Source organism: Amyelois transitella, chromosome 3 (genome assembly GCF_032362555.1).
Source record: "Amyelois transitella isolate CPQ chromosome 3, ilAmyTran1.1, whole genome shotgun sequence".
NCBI classification, from domain to species: domain Eukaryota; kingdom Metazoa; phylum Arthropoda; class Insecta; order Lepidoptera; family Pyralidae; genus Amyelois; species Amyelois transitella.
In genome coordinates, this window is record NC_083506.1 from 1,381,337 (window position 1) to 1,399,898 (window position 18,562).

The 18,562-nt window shown below is 34.8% G+C and overlaps 1 protein-coding gene across 5 annotated transcripts in view; it reads right to left on the reverse strand.

Annotated features, from left to right (window-relative positions):
* Positions 1–18,562, reverse strand: part of LOC106136100 (rho GTPase-activating protein conundrum) — a 62,151-nt gene that overhangs the window by 5,066 nt on the left and 38,523 nt on the right. For all 5 annotated transcript variants that reach the window (XM_013336546.2, XM_013336547.2, XM_060948393.1 and 2 more), the window contains 4 exons: positions 5,537–5,661; positions 1,473–1,648; positions 836–941; positions 198–306 (listed from right to left, as the gene is read on the reverse strand). In XM_013336546.2, the coding sequence (XP_013192000.2) occupies positions 198–306; positions 836–941; positions 1,473–1,648; positions 5,537–5,661 (516 nt within the window). The remainder of the gene's footprint in view (positions 1–197; positions 307–835; positions 942–1,472; positions 1,649–5,536; positions 5,662–18,562) is intronic.

Genomic DNA, 18,562 nt, shown 5'->3' on the forward strand with positions numbered 1-18,562 from the left:
ACAGGGCCAACAGTTTTGTAAAGACTGAAAAGCCACGTCCAGCTTCCTAATGGAATTGAGATTCAAATAGTGACAGGTTAATAAACGTTTCCCTTAGTCACCTTTTACCGCATCCGTGGCAAAGAAATGTCGCGGTTCTATTCTATAAGTGCCGGAAACCACACGGCACTTAATAATGTATTATACGTTTCGTTTACCTCTTCATGGTCCAACATCTGCCTGTCCAAGTTGAATTTGTGCTCGAAGCTGAGCGGCTGCTGGCCGGACGCCGCGCTTTTTGCCCGCGACACTGCTGCGTGTTTACTTCTGTAATCGAAATTGCAAATCATTCATTCTTTTAATCACGTCTATATCCCTAGCGGGGTGGACAGAGCCAGCAGTCTTGAAAGACTGACAGGCCACGTTCAGCTGTTTGGCTTAATGATAGAATTGAGATTCAAATAGTGACAGGTTGCCAACCTGTCGCCTAAAAAAAGAATCCCAAGTTTATAAGCCCCGTGGATGGTACGTGTACCATACGGTACTTGGACTCACATCCTGGCACACTTCACTCTAGTAAAAGCCCAATGCTATTCACAAAAGATAAGGAGCAGATAGATATGGTGCCATCCTACTCTGTTGGATGTCTTTTCATAAAAAAATGGCCTTATAATCCTTTTGCTATTAAAACTGTATGTCAATTCATTTGAACAAAAAGGACATACATACATACATAAAATCACGCCTCTTTCCTGGAGGGGTAGGCAGAGACTACCTCTTTCCACTTGCCACGATCTCTGCATACTACAACATATTCCTTCGCTTCATCCACATTCATAACTAAAAGGACACTCACATGAATGGGTCGTTATCCTTGAGTATGGAGCCGTTGATTCGTTCCTTCCCGATCCTTGGTCCCTGGACAGTCCCGTACCTTTGGTAGCCGAGTAGCTCGATGCCCTCTGTAAAAATGTTTATTTTAATTAGCATAAAGCAGATTAATTATCTGAGTTTAACACTCCTGGAACGTAAACGATACTAATTAGCATAGTATAATTTTATTATTAATTTACAATAGAAAAAATAATAGGACTACTCCATTTCTTTCCCACGGATGTCGCAAAAGGCAACTTGGCGATGGGCTAGCAACCTGTCACTATTTGAATCTCAATTCTATCATTAAGCCAATGCTCCATATACGTAGAAATAAAGGCAGACGTAGTGTGGCTTGAAAAAAGTGAAGCATCAAGCAATATGCGTGAGTGACAGAAATTGAGATAATCTATGACGCATCTATGACGTAAGGCGGCCGGCTATCACACTATTGGTGAGAGTGTGTGCGTGAGTCGTGTATCATATACAGGGTGCCGACATACTATGGGTGCTCCATATTTCCGAATAGTAAAACTCTGTCCGCCTTTTTTTCTACGTATCTATGGTATCATTAGTCTATTTCTCTACAGTTTTCACAATGTAATTTTAGGACAACTCACCGGTATTACTAGCGATGTCAGCCAAATGCAAATCGTTTGGTTTGAAGAGCTCGTGCATGGGCAGTGGGGGGGAGTGCGCGCCGGCGGGGGGAGACAGGCGCATGCGCCGCGGCGCAGCCGGCGCGGACGGCGTGCGCGCGAGCGGCGCATGCGTGCCCACTGCTTGGAAACTGTCACTGGGGAAGAAAAATTAATGAGAATTAGAGCAGAACAAGCAAATTTATCAATATATGTAAAACATTATAACACCATTATGGAAAAACACAGTAAAATACTGGGCAAAGGAACCATTTTTTATTATGTAAGTATGTTCCTTGGGAACTGTTAGGAAGGAGTAAGAGATGATATAACCTCAATTTTCTGTAATACGCGAGCGGAACTGCTCTTATTGTCAAATACCTTAATCGTTTGCTTTACATTCAGTATTAACTAGCGTTGAAAATTCCGAAAGAAACAAATTTTTTTTTTCGGTGAAAGAAACGTTTTTTCGTTATTTACCGTTTTATTGGTTTGTTACATTGAAATATCTATACTAATATTATAAAGCTGAAGAGTTTGTTTTGTTTGTTTATTTGTTTGTTTGTTTAAACGCGCTAATCTCAGAAACTACTGAACCGATTTGAATAATTCTTTCACTGTTAGATAGTCTATTTATCGAGGAAGGCGGGAAACGTCAACAATGCAGGTGAAAGTTGAATGAGTCGGCCATCTGCGAGCTTTCCACGCGAACGCTGCGCAAACCAACAAATATATAGTAAAACAATGTACTAAAGATGTGAAGTACTCATTTTTTGCCACAAAAAAGTCCGCGAGAGCATATATCTATCTCTTAAGGTTTACTTACAATAACCACTTTTATGTTCATTTTTTAAGATTATTTTTTCATTATAAACATGAGTTATTTTGAAACCAATTTTCTTTAATTCAGTATTAATCCTTATCCAAATAAATATGTTTATTACTTTCGGCTTTTCATGTAGACTAAAATTGCCATTTACAGTATATAAATCAGACGAATAGGTTTTGAGATATAGTCGTTATAAGCAATTTGCAGCGAAACATTTAATACGGCGAACCAGCGTTCTTTCTAATACGCGTGACCGCCTGACCTTTTATTTATTAAAATCGGACCAGTAGTTTTGGAGATATATGCTAACATTGGTTTGCACAAACAAACGCACAACCTCTCACCCTAAACGCATATATACGGTCTCCGTTCGGTCGCGGGTAATGATGTGGGCCAAGTCGTCGCCAAATCGCATAATAATTAGCAGCTATAATTGATAAAGCCGAGGAGGATGTTTGCAAAACTAAATATGATGCCCAAAATAACTATTCCACGCGGACGAAGTCGCGGGCACAGCTAGTATCACAATAAAACCTTGGGGAAAAAACGGTTTTATTGAGATTTTCTTTGTTTGTTTCGAAAAATATAAAAAAAAACGATTGGAAAACAATATATATATTCTATGTATAATTACCAAATTTTAAAAAAATGATGCATATTTTAAGGTAATCAATACTTTTCCTATCGTATTTTTCCGTTTCTTTCATATTTTTCCGTTTTATTAATAAAAAACATGAAATATTTCATTCTTATCTTTCTTGAAACTTTCGTAAAAAACTTGTATAAATACGAGGGAATTTAAAAAAAACCGGAAAATTTCGCGCTTTTTTCAACCCTAGTATTAACTGACTATATATAAGTGTCATATTAATTTGGACGATGTTATTATTTGTAACCTGTTGTTTATACATTAAGTAAATAAAAAAAATTAAAAAAAGACTGTCATATTTTTATTCCCTAATCCCTTAACCTAGACTAAGAGAGAATTTCAACAAACAATGTTTTACGTCATGCGTTCTATCAGCCAATTAAAAACAATTTCACTATCGCCAAGATCACAAGCAGATATATCAAACCGCTGATGATTTAACAGAACTCATATGTAACGTGACATCATATGCATGCAACCACGAATTGTTTTATAATGAATAACTGTTAACAGTTTTCTGTTTGTAGATGATGCGACAATGCGGAATCTCTGCATATTATACACATAATCTACATTGTATACATTGTGCCGTGTAGTTCCCGGCACCAATAAAAAAAAGAATACTCCATCTCTTTCCCATGGATGTCGTAAAAAGCGACAAAGGAATAGGCTTACAAACTTGGGATTCTTTTTTAGGCGATGGGCTAGCAACCTGTCACTATTTAAATCTCAATTCTATCATTAAGCCAAATAGCTGAACGTGGCCATTCAGTCTTTTCAAGACTGTTGGCTCTGTCTTCCCCGCAAGGGATATAGACTTGACCATATGTATGTATGTATGTAATCTAGGATACGTGCACGGCTCCGCTCGCGCGAAAATCAACAAATTAGTTCACGTCCCTTCCCGCGGTTATTTCGGGAACACTGCTGTCAGTGCACCCCTAACCAAATTTCAAATCTCTAGACTAAACGGATCTATGGGCATTGAAAACCCTTGAAACAACTACCTACATTCCCAAAGACAAGCTTGCTTGAGCTAACATGCAAGAGCATAACATGATTCTATTCTGCCATTTTCCTGAGTCAATTAGTCACCATTTTTAGTCATGTATATCTCAGTCTTTGCTGATTTAACAGGTCGTTTCCTTCATACATTCCTAAAGATAATCCCTGATGATGTAACACTAGAATTACGACAGTTCTCCCAAGTGCATGCCTCTATTTTATCAGCAAACAACAAACTGGTATGCTCAAGGCTTTCCATCATTAAAAGGTATGTGGGGATGGAATGTAGAGATAACCAAGTTTGCTCAGCGTAGATGAATGGAAGCTGATAAAGGACTCCAGTAACTATGTTGTTAATCTTGAATATTTTAAGTTCTTCGAGGTTCAGACTGTGAAAGGTGAAGCGGGAGCGATGATTTGACTCGACTGCTACCAAAGGGAAGATTTTCCACCAGAATAGGTGATATGTTTGGGGAACCGCGCGATAGATGAAGTTGTATACGAGTATATGCTCCAATCCGTGAAATCTTTGTTTGCGCGATTTAGACTATTCGGTGCTTTTTGTCTAATAGCGTCGCGTGATTGGTTGTTGTGGCTTCTGGCGAAGAGAGGTCGCCACAAAAGCTTCCCTCATCGTGAGGCACAAGTTAAATGCTCTGAACGATCTATTCAAAAGTACGTCTGTCCTTGTATTTATTATGATGTCGGAATACCTATTTGGTTTATTTACAAAAAATGTGACCGATTAGCTGCTGACCAATCAAAAGAACCAAAAGTCCAATAAAGGGCTGTCCCACCCACCGCTGGGCAGTGAGTCTAATGAGTCTAACATCACTTATTTTCTGAAGTCAGACGAAGCAGTGCGCGGCCTTTTTTGTCTATTAAAAGAAATATTCTGACTACTCACACGAAGTCTGGCGGTGTAGCTCCATCAGCCCACTCGGCCGGTGGGCTGCCCGACCCACCGCTGGGCAGCGAGTCCAATGAGTCTAATGTAAGCTATTTTCTGAAGTCAGACGAAGCAGTGCGCGGCCTTTTTTGTCTATTATAAGAAATATTCTGACTACTCACACGAAGTCTGGCGGTGTAGTTCCATCAGCCCACTCGGCTGGTGGGCTGCCCGACCCACCGCTGGGCAGCGAGTCCAATGAGTCTTACATCACTTATTTTCTGAAGTCAGACGAAGCAGTACGCGGCCTTTTTTGCTTAGAAGAAGAAATATTCTGACTACTCACACGAAGTCTGGCGGTGTAGCTCCATCAGCCCACTCGGCCGGTGGGCTGCCCGACCCACCGCTGGGCAGCGAGTCCAATGAGTCTAACGTAAGCTATTTTCTGAAGTCAGACGAAGCAGTGCGCGGCCCTTTTTGCCTATAAGAAGAAATATTCTGACTACTCACACGAAGTCTGGCGGTGTAGCTCCATCAGCCCACTCGGCCGGTGGGCTGCCCGACCCACCGCTGGGCAGCGAGTCCAATGAGTCTAACGTAAGCTATTTTCTGAAGTCAGACGAAGCAGTGCGCGGCCTTTTTTGTCTATTAAAAGAAATATTCTGACTACTCACACGAAGTCTGGCGGTGTAGCTCCATCAGCCCACTCGGCCGGTGGGCTGCCCGACCCACCGCTGGGCAGCGAGTCCAATGAGTCTGGCGTCGCACTGCGCGACCTCGGCTCACTGCCGCTCGAATTCTGAAACAATGCACAATGCTATGTAAAACAAAAAGTTGGTATGCTAAAAAATGTACAGAGAATTATCGAATTGGAGAAAACAGTAGGGAAATTAACGGAAGACATAAAAATAGCTGACAAAGAAATACAAAATTTAATTACAGAAAATAAGAAACTTAAAGAAATGCTAGCAAACAGAAATATAGAATTAACTAAACCGACATCAAATAATAAGTCTACCCCCAAGAAAACATTAAAAAAAAGAACTGAAACGGAATCCAATAAAAAAGGAAAGAGTTTACCAGGCATGTCCACCCCGCTTGATCTGCAAACATCTCAACCGAGGAAGAACATCTCATTGAATAATTTAGACCATTTCAAAGACAACAAAATTACTCCTACTTCACCCCAAACACCTCAGTTAATTAATGATGATGATAACGCTTCAATTGTTTCGAATCTCAAACCACATCGCAAAATATTTATTTACGGTGACCAACAGGCACGTGGGATAGCAAAAAGATTGATCGAAACCAGAAGTGGGCAATGGAATAATCAATACGATGTGATTGGAATTGTAAAACCAAATTCTACCGGTGAGGACATTCTAAAGTCATTAAAAAATAGTGATCTAAAAAATAAGCTACATAAAGAAGATCTATTAATATTAGCTGTTGGATCAAATGACGCAAACCCTTATAAGCTTTTTACAGAATTATGTAACATTTTATGTAATTACAATTCCAATAATATATTTATCTTGAATGTACTGTATAACAATTTATTAGAAATAACATTATTAAATAATCAATTAAAATTCATATCACAGAAATACGAGAATTGCCATTATATTGACACTAATACAAATTATTATTCCAAGTTAAGCTCGATTTGTTTTAAGATAAATGTAGAAATTGATTTTTTGAAATATAAAGACGAATATTTAAAAAAAAATTGAATTCATATATACCTGTTATTGACAAAAGTATAAATAAAAATGAAGAAAACTGTGAAAATTCTATGTTTTTTCGTCCCTAATCATTCTATTATCACTCAACCATTGACATCAGACATAAACAAATTTATAATTTTCCACCAAAACATAGCTAGTGTATACAGTAAACTTGATCTATTAGAAATGACATTATTAGATTTTAAGCAAAAACAAAAGGACATTGACATCTTATGTTTTACTGAATCTTTTATAAAGGAAGGTTCGGAAAAAAATATAAAGTTAAGAAATTATAAGTTGGTAGCACAATTCTGTAGATTAAAAGCTAGAGGGGGATCTTGTATAATGGTAAAAAAATCATTAGAAACTAAATCACTACAAAATATTACATCTCCTCTTGCTGCAAAAAATTACTTTGAGTGTTGCGGTGTTGAAGTGATTGGTATGAACTTAATTGTGATAACAATATATAGAATTCCTAATCATAGTAAATCACATACAGATATTTTTTTGTATAAATTAAATAAACTTTTACAACAAGTATCAGAGAAATATAAGAGAAAAAAAATTGTTCTATGTGGAGACTGGAATATAAACACTTTAACACCAAATCCGGTAGCGTCAGAATTAATTAGTACACTTAAACAGTATAACATTGATTTGCATATAAAAACACCAACTAGGGAAAACAAGTGTATTGATCATATAGCTAGTAATATAAAGGATATAATTGCTGAAAATCATATTTTAGGCCTATCTGATCATCATTCTGGACAAATGATTACTTTCAAAATGATAAAACCAAAACCAATATTTTCTTGGTATGAATATAGAAGGGATTACAATGATGATAACATAAGGAAATTTTTGGAGTGTGTAGGGGCATTATCATTTACAGATATCTATAAAAATAATTGCGCTTATAAAGCTTTTGACTTGTTTTATGAGGATATTCGTGTGTTTTATGACTTATGTTTTCCAATAATTAAAGTAAAAATTAGCAATAGAGAAACAAAATTAAAATGGATGACAAAAGGACTAAAGATATCTAGTAAATATAAGCGTAATTTATTATTAAAATATATTCAAATGAAAGCCGACAAAGAGCAAAACAAAAGAATATTTATAAATTATAATAAAATGTTTAAAAGGTGCTTACATACAGCGCAAAAAATTAACAACAAAAAATTTTTTATTCGAAATGGGAAAAATCCTAAAGCTATTTGGAGCAGAATATCAGAAACAATTGGAAAAAAAAGTAACAAATCTGACATTAATTCATTAAAATATGGTAATAAGACTGTCTCAGACCCAAGATTACTGACCAAAATCTTTAATGATTATTTTATAAATTTGACAAACGACAATCCTACTTTAAATAATAATTGTACAGAAAAAACAAACTCCTCATCATTTAACCCGAAAACTATTTATTTAAAACCAGTTGATGAGGACGAAATACATGAAATTATTATGGGACTAAGAAACACCTACTCTTGCGGTTATGATGGGATTACTACAAAAATTTTAAAGCGTGCGGCTAGGTTTATAAAAAAGCCCTTAACTCATATAATTAATCTCTCGTTCCTTCAAGGAGTTTTCCCTGAATCTCTAAAGGTATCGGTAGTGAAGCCAATATACAAAAAAGATGACAAATCAGACCCTTCTAATTATAGACAAATAACTTTAATACCTATTATTTCAAAAATATTGGAAAAGGCAATGTGCAATAGGATAAACAGTTTTCTAACAGAGTGTAATGTACTTCATAGCAAACAATTTGGTTTCAAAAAAGGGAGCTCGACTGCTTTGGCATGTTTTGATTTGATCAAGATTGTAACAGAGAGTATAAATGAGGGAAAGTCAATTGCATCCATTTTTCTTGACATGAGTAAAGCGTTTGATTTTGTCAACCATAAAAAGTTACTTTCGAAACTGGAACTTTGTGGGCTAAGGGGTAAAGCGCATGACTGGCTTAAAAATTATTTAAAAGATAGGAAGCAATGTACAGAAATAACAAAAATGGTAAATAAAAAATCAAAACATATTAGAGAGATATATCGATCGAAGTTTAAAACAAAAAATGTTGGCGTCCCTCAGGGTGGCATTCTTGCACCAGTTTTATTCCTATTGTATATTAATGACATTCCCAAAAATTTATCAATTATCCAATTTGCAGATGACACAACCATATGTATTCGAGGTGACAAAAATTGTAATATTGAACGTAATTTAAACGATGCTTTAAAAGTAGTTGTCGAATGGTTGAACACACATGGGTTAAAAATAAATTTAGATAAAACAAAATACATGACATTTCAATCATATAATACTAATCCACTCAATCTTGACATTCAATTTGACGATATTAAAATAACAAAAGTGACACATACTAAATTTTTAGGCTTTTGCGTAGACGAAAATTTAAATTGGAAAAAGCATATTGATCAGATTTGTAAAAAAATAGATAGGTTTGTCTATGCTTTAAGAAGGATAAGACAAACCATCTCAAAGGAGGCAGCTCTACAGGTGTATCACGGCTATGTGACATCGGTTTTAAACTACGGCTTAATGTTATGGGGAAATTCGGTAGAAGCTGATAGAGCTTTCCAAATGCAAAAAAGATGTATTCGCGCGGTTTCTTATGCGTGGTATTTAGAAAGCTGTAAACCCTTGTTTCGAGATCTTAAATTATTACCCTTACCGTGCATGTATATAAAACAGATATGTATTTTTGTAAAAGAGCACTCACATTACTTCCAAATGCTCTGTCAAGTGTCCAGAAGACAACTTAGACCAAATTACATTAACAATTTATATCAACCGCTAGGATGTAAATATATTTATAGGAAAAACGTATATTACATGTGCATACAGATTTTTAATAAACTACCAAATAATATAAAAATTTTGGACAAAAAGAAATTTAAAAAAGAATTGACGGAATGGTTGAATGAAAAAAGATTTTATAGCATTAAAGAGTATATGGACGATAAACATTGAATTTAACTATTTACTTATGATTTACTTAAAATGTATTAAAAAAAAAAAACAAATGTAATCCTAATTTTGAGTTTATACCTATCATTAATATTTGCGCGCCTGCATGCAGGTTGATTTATATGTAAAAAATATGTGAATCATGCAAATAAATTATTCTATTCTATTCTATTCTATTCAGTCATACCTGGATAAAACTTGACCCGAACATTAATGGGCTAATCAAGCTCTGATCCCGTGTACACTAAAAGGTTTTTCAAATCCTTATGAACTTATAGAAGCTAATTATTCTCGTCTTTACTTCTCTTTAAAGAAATTTAACTTTCAATACTAAACCTCATGTTCCGTTTGAGACGGCTGACGAGTGTGCGTACGTGACGGAATTTATATTTTTTAATCCATTATTTAATTAATGGCGTCAGCTTTTGCGCCAAATACGCGTATTAATTAAGAGCTATTTGACAAATTGACTATTATTCTCATTTTATAATCAAATTCACTACACATCCGTGAGAATGTTACTCATCTTAGTTTTATGATGTAATCTGTGTAAACTTTCTCTACTCAATAAAATATTTCAACAAAACAGTGTCTAAAGTTATGTGTCGATTTATTTAATGCATACATATTTTTAGAAATATAACGGACATTTCTGTTTGAAATCCTTATTTTTAATAAAAAAAAATTGGTAAACAAAACATAACGCTTACTGGGTCAGGTTTATTGCCCTCGACTGTACTGTATAGTCCTCATAACACTATTAAATGTACATATATAACCATCTCTTGTAACATCAATCTAATACGATTTCAACCTGACACGTTAACGCAAATTTCCCTCCACGGGAAAGTGTGAAAATCTGTTTTTTTTTTCACTTTCACGGCAATTAATCTGTAACTCATAATACGTCTCGGAAATTGCATTGTTTACTTTTTTCTTTTTTTTTCTCCCTTAGAAAGCACGTGGCAAATGAATTGTCGCCGTGGGAACATGTTTCTCTAACTCTAATCTATCCTATTTCACGAAATTCGCTGGTTGTTAAAAGTTTTCTATTACGTATTGTTTTGTAACGTTGTGCTTAGAAAGTTATACTTAAAAGCTACTTATAACATTATGTTGCGCTTACTTAAGTTACTTAATTAGTTTTTATTTTCACGATCTCATTCCAAATAAATAATAATACTCGTATCGGGTACTTTTGTACCTTAATAAAAGAAAGCTTAATACACAGAGCACCGCACGTCTCACTTGCTCTGTTCTTGTACATCCGTACATTATCCGGTTAACGATCCCTTTACGCTATGTTTACACTGAAGAGTATTTCCTACTTTGACAGGTTAAGCAAAAACCTAAACGGAAATGAACCGGTATTGTACTGAATAGGACTTAGATCTAGACTTGGTAATCTTAGTGATGTGAAAAGAGGCTATACTCGTACGAGTATAATGCATAAGGCATCAGTTTATTGAGACTTGATCTTGTAGGACTGTCTCTTGAACTGCCTAAATTGGAGGACAATACATACGTAAATATAGACACGTCTATATCCCTTGCGGGGTTGACAAAGGCAGCTTTTTGGCTTGATGATGGAATTGAGATTCAAATAGATTGCTAGCCCATCGCCTAAAAGAAGAATCCCAACTTTATAAACCTTCACTTAGTCGGCTTTTACGACATCCATAGGAAAGAGAAGAATAGGACTACTCCTATCCTTTTTTTTTTATTGGTCCAACACGGCACTTTATGTAAATTGGTAGAAGTAGATAATTAAGTACCTAGTAACCTAATCTCACTTAGGTAATGATTGTTATAAACATAAAGATTTCCTACTATTTAGCACCATATCATAAAGTTAACGGTTCAGAAATTCGTTGTAAGCATCCTAATAAATATCCCAGCAGGCTTTTAAAACAAAACATGTATTTACTCGGAACCGATGCGTGGGCGCAGAATGATTTGACATTATAAGTAACCGTTAGTCTGATTATGTCTGTTTGTATGTGGAAGAATGTATCCTAAGTTCTGGACTAAATAAATACTTATACATTAACACTTACAGGATAGACGAAGTAATTGACATTAGTTTAGTAAAATTACCGGGATTTTTCGCTTTACGCGGACGGAGTCACGGGCGAACGCTAGTTGTAAATAATCTGTACACATCACAGATTAATAACTTAATGGTAAATGCTCCATTTATGTGTTTTTCCGCATTATATACATATATATCTGTCCATCTTAATGGTGGTGTCAATTTACTTCGGTTCTTAGTTCATCAACACTGCAACACCAGGCTTCTATGAACTTCGAAAACATATGCAATACGATATTGACATGCCTGCTCAATCAATTAAATATTTAAAGCTGGTACACTACTACAATAACAAAGATTATAGCTTAACACAAGATTATAGCTTAGCGCGATTATATGTGTATTCTTTTAAAAAATACCCTCCTGACTTTCGACTCTGCCCACAACAAAGACATGATATGAGTGTAAGTAACTTATTATTCAGTGGTAAGTAATCGCCTTTATTTCATAGTTGAGGTCGACGTTGTAGCCACAGGTTATAGCTAAGGTACTGAAAAACGAATATATATGTACACTCAAATGAAAATGAATCCTATTAATGTGTCTTATTAATTAATGTATGTACGTAGTATTCCTAATCATGGGTTGAACATTACATATGTATATGCATATAATCACATCTTTATCCCTTATGGGGAAGACAGAGCCACCAATCTCGAAAATACTGAAAGGCCACGTTTATAATGTTAGTAATTTATCCAAGTGTAAGTTAAGTAAGTAATGTTGACAGGTTTTGTAAATAAAAATAATAAAGACATTTTTTTACGTAGAAGATTTCTGAGAGTTAAGCAAAATATGCAAAGATACATATGTTTGCTTATAGCTTAGCATTTTAGTGGAAGCCGATCTTTAATGGTTCGGCTTTGCGTCTAAGTTGTTCGGTTAATCCAACCTTGGTCGCGCAGTAACAACTTGGCAATTAATTCACATCCTTCCTTTACATTAGGTCACGCATTTCAGATTTCTAGGACTCTATGCCGTAACACCTATTAAATTTATCTTTATATCTTATATGTATGTATATATATACATCTTATACATACATACATATAGTCACGTCGATATCCATTGCGGGGAGGACAGCCAGTCAGTCTTAAAAGACTAATAGGCCGCGTTCAGCTGTGTGGCTTAATAATAGAATTGAGATTCAAACAGTGACAGGTTGCTAGCCCATCGCCTAAAAAAAGAATCCCAAGTTTGTAAGCCTATCCCTTATTCGCCTTTTACGAGATCCATAGGAAAGAGATGGAGTGGCACTATTCTTTTTTGTATTAGTACCGGGAACCACACGGCACAAACTAGAACGTTACCAATTTTTGATTTAAGTACGCAGGTAGGTACTTAAGTCAATTTATTACCACTAATGGTTGGTCGGTTCTCAAAAACGCATTTGCAAAAAAAAAAGTAAAAGTATGTAGTAGGTATTGTGTTAGAATTATTACGCAATAGTCGTAACGCTAGCAGCATACCGTGAAATTAAAATAGTTCAAATAAATGTAACACGTAATGTTAAAAATTAATTGTATATCATCTGTATGTATAACTACGGTTATGTAAAATGAAAAGTTGACGACTTGATATATTTGCGATCCAGATTTATTAAGAAATTCGTAATAATAAATATTAATTATTAATATAGGTACATTGTAATCACGTCTTCATCCATTGCGGAGAAGGCAAAGCCTACTTTCTTGCAACTGAAAGATTCCATATTCAGTTGTATGGCTCAACGATGATATTTAGTATCAAATAGTGACAGGTTGATAGCCCATCGCCTACCAGAGGAATCCCAATTTTTAAAGCGCTTAGTCGCCTTTTACGACACTCATGATACTGACAGGGCACTGTCAGCAAACATATTACGTTCATCACTTTCGGGGCCGACAAGTGCGAAAGATTTCTTATCCATAAAAAAACTTTTTTTTTATAAGAAGTTTTTGGGCTATTTTATAATAAAAATATTTTTATACAATTGCAACAAAATTAATAGTTTTTAAATATTTTACCTCAACAAAGCGTCAATCAAAGTCTTTAACCTAGTTATAATAAGTATTAAAACTAGTATTTACCAAAGAATCCAAGTAGGTCTTCACCATGGCCAATCCCTTACAATTCACCATTTTCTCACACACTTTAGACCGCATCGTATCACAAATCATCATATTTTCAAACAAATCATCGGAACAAAACAACTGCACCCAGCCTTCGCACCGCACACACAAAACGATGCGCACGCGCAGTAACGCAATTTCGAAATTCGCCGGACGCAAGTCAATTTATGTTCACTTAAACTTCCTTTTTAGCGAATAAATTCTATACTAGCACGAACAATTAAGTAATATTACAGCATACTTAATATGTATTAATTCTTTTATTTCTCAAAACGTATTTTGATGTGGCGCGTCTAGTTTCGACTGAAGACGAGTATTTTGATGTCCAAAAGCCTTAATTGCATATTTATCTAATGACAGTAATGACCAACGAAGTTATCTTCTGGCCTAATACCACAGAAGTGAATAGGTTAAATGCAGAGACAAAGCTTTATAAAATCGGTGGTTAGGTAAACGGCATGTAATAAAAAAAACTAAAAAACTACGCTTTATTGCTAATCAAACTAAAAAATAGAAAATAAAATTTAAAGACAAAGGAATTATAAAACAGTAGTAGCAAGTCGAACAATCGGTTATAGTCAATTACCTCCGATTAAAATTATAACAAAATTAAATTTATAAACAAAACAATTGAAATCTGAGTAAAAAGCGTGGGGTGCCTGATGTAGTAAATATTAAAATCATTCTATTAGCATATATTTATGACAAGAGAGTTATGAAAATGAAGTAAAATGCACCCCACGCTTTTTACTCTGATTTAAATTGTTTTGTTTATAAATTTAATTTTGTTATAATTTTAATCAGAGGTAATTGACTATAACCGATTGTTCGACTTGCTACTACTGTTTTATAATTCCTTTGTCTTTAAATTTTATTTTCTATTTTTTAGTTTGATTAGCAATAAAGCGTAGTTTTTTAGTTTTTTTTAAACTATTATTTATTTTCTATTTTTTAGTTTGATTAGCAATAAAACGCCTAGTTTTTAAGTTTTTTTATACAATTATTTTTTGGTAGAAGTGTTAACTTCCTACTACTTCTACTACGCTGTATAACTATCTTACTAGAAATGACTTTCGCAACCATGCGCCCATCGCCGGAGGTTTTCACAACTAACTTTCTTAAAGTTATATGTGGCCTGATTGGATTAAATCTCATAATATTCTCATCATCATGATTCTTTTTTAGGCGATGGGCTAGCAACCTGTCACTATTTGAATCTCAATTCTATCTTAAAGCCCAATAGCTGAAGGTGGCCTATCAGTCTTTACAAGACTGTTGGCTCTGTCTACCCCGCAAGGGATATAGACGTGATTATATGTATGCATGTATGTATGATGATTGTTAAACCCAGTTGAAAAGAATTTTATAGTGATAAATCACTGTTAATAATATTTTTGACTATCCAGCAAACATAACAATTTTCGATTGTGGCCTTGCCAGGAATCAAACCACAAGATTAAGAGGCAGATTGATACAGGAACAAAAATATTTCAAACATACCTCCACTGCCTTTACAACCAGGAACGCAACAATGTTTATCTGAAGACATCGTGGCACTTTTGTAGTAAAATCTGTCTTTCACAAAAACAAACACAAACTTGGGACTCCTATCTCAAATAATCAGGTACTTTTTACAGGAGTCCTATCTCAAAATATCTGCACAACACAGTGAACACAGTCAGAGTCCAATCTCAGATGATAAAATCACACGAATATCCGGAAGAACAAAGCTCGACTCAACGGAAGATTCCAAACTCCAAATAACGACAAGTTATCAGCACAAAACAAAGTGCAAATAGGTAAATACACAGGCACCGGTAAAAAAACAGAAAGAAAGTTTACAGGTGTTAGAATCGAATTCAAAACTTACTGCAAAACTTATTTTACATAAATAAACAAACTGTCACTCATTTTCCAAGCGAGTATTACAGTGTTGCTATTATAAATATGCAAAAGTTACATAATGTTAATTCAAGAATCGCATTAATATGTTAAATACGTATTAAATATCGCAAAGTTCTGTAGGTAGTAACTTTATTCTTGTATTGTTGTAAATTTAGTTGTTCAATTTTCATTTATTACTTTTGTTTTATTACTTATATATTTTTTATTGTTTTAAAATATTCTACTAATTCTACTATTGTTTCTAATGGTAATTCTAAATGGAGCGATGCGATGAAATAAAAAAGCCTCAGGTTAATAGTAACATTATATGGAAATATATTACATCTCTTTTTGGACTCTTTATACGTCAGAACTTCTTGGTTTCTTGTATGGAGATTACTGGCACTGGTGCTATCTCTGTCTCTCTTACTCTCATACGAAGGATCTAAAAATGAATTTATTAATCCTGGCAGTTTTAATAAGGATAATGAGAAACTCTTATCAAAATATTGCATTGTCATCGGTCCTTGATACGTGTGCAAAGTTTCAAGTTGATCAGACGTTTAGAAATCAGTGAAAATTAAGCTCAAAGATTCCGTTACATACATACATACATACATACATACATACATACATACATACAACCCAAGCTAATAAAAGCGTAGTAAAAATCTTATCGATGTGATTCTACGAGTAGTTATTACCACCTTGAAAAAATATTTCATCCTACCACAGTTTAGCGCAGCTCGTCAGTCATTAGCTCGATTTTTTTTTACTCTCATTGTTTGAATGACATTAAGCATGAAAGTTTATTTTGCTATCTTCGTGTGCAATAGGAAAAGATTTATTACAAAATCCCGCGGGAATAATAATAAACGTGCTTGATTTTAATTAAGCTGCCGATACTAGTTATAAATACTTGATGTGATATTAATAAGTTGTTGTTGCATTATAGAGCTTGGGCTCTGTACTGTGTCTACTGTATGCTTACACTCCTCCCTGTCTACAACGTGGCATATTAACAACTCGCCTGTTTTGAAACAATTTTAATGACTTAATTTTATTATGAAGAATTACAAATAATTACTAACGCCGTCAAAATCTCGTTCGTATGAAAGTAATTTTAGATATCTCATCTCATGTTAATGTTAAAAGCAATGACATAACATTTATTTGAGTAAATAAATTTTATAATACAAAAAAGAATAGGACCACTCCATCTCTTTCCCATGGATGTCGTAAAAGGCGACTAAGGGTTAGGCTTACAAACTTGGGATTCTGTTTTAGGCGATGAGCTAGCAACCTATCTTAAAGCCAAATAACTGAACGTAGCCTATCAGTCTTTTCAAGACTGTTGGCTCAGTCTACCCCGCAAGGGATATAGACATGATTATATGTATGTATGTTGGTATGTTCATCCAGCTAATGTGACGGTCGAGTCTTCTAATTGTTTTATTTATCCATAAAGAATGGAAAAGTGATATCTATGCATGTTTGAGTGTGTGTAAAGAAGCAAAACTAATTTGGACAAAATCAGCACTTGCAAGATGCTCTTGTCGACCGTAACCTCATTCTTCCACCTCGATTAACCTACCTGCTGTTGACCCACTGAACATATGGTACAATCAGAGTGCGGGCGACCACAAACAGCTATCGATGATGTGCATTATGGCAGAACTCGATTATAAAGCGGTTGACATAAGAGAAATCTAGTGTTTAATCTGGCGCTACGTGAAATGGGAAATTGACGTGTTCACGAGAAAGTCTAGATTGGTGATTGTTGTTGATATAGATAAACACACAGGGAATTGTGTGTGTGCTGGATGGTTTAATAATTGATTTAATTCCATCATTAAACGATTCAGCTTAGATGAAGAGGGAGTGACAGCTAATCGCTGAAAAAACATTGCTTTTTGACAATTATTAAGCGATATGAAGTATCCTATAATGATGAATAAAAATTTTGAATTTGAATTTGAACAATCTGAAAAAAGCAGCTGCCCATTTATTGCTATCACATCAGCTTGCTTCCATCAATTAATAAACTTTAATATATTTTAGAATAATACAAACTATAAAATATTAAGTTCCTACTGTAAATATAACTAATTATAAATCTAATTTAATCAAACAACACGGTCCCATTTCTAATTTTTACATCAAAATGCCGTCATGATAATTAATTCTAGAGAAAAACTATTATCTCTTATAGACTTCTACATAATACTAATCAGTTCGAACTAAAACATTTATACGAGAAATAATCTCAGCGACCAGCTGTGTCTCTAATATCAATAACAAGTCCAACACCGTAACATAATTGCGATACTAATTAAAAGTAAAACAACGCAATACGTTTAGAAACTGGTGCGGGCAAACCAGCCGTGGCGATAACGGTTCGTTTGGAAATTACGAAAAAAAAACGAACTTCAACTTGACACTGTAGAACCTGCTTTATGCCTGCTAATAGTGATACAATCTTTTAAAACTATAAAACATTATAAACTGCATATCTTGGCTATTAACGCGGAGTAAATGTTCGTTGATGAATCATAATTCGAACGGTTTAAAGTTGAAAATGCTTTGATAAAGATTGACCGATGTGGGTGGTATAAAGATAAATGCGCCATTTCTAGATGAGCGAAATGATTTAACTTGACAGGCGTTCGTCAAAGCAGCCAACCAGTCTGCAATTGACGTCTAATTTCTCAAAGAAAGTGAGAACCAGCTCTTCAAAGCTTTCGTCTCACGGTTTTACGCTCAGGGGGCATTCCAGAGTAATTATGATGTCTTGTATGTGATCACTGAACTTGAAATGTAATTCTTTAGACAGCATGTGGTCCGCGGTTAAGATGTGTTCAGATGGCAAACGATATGTTAGGA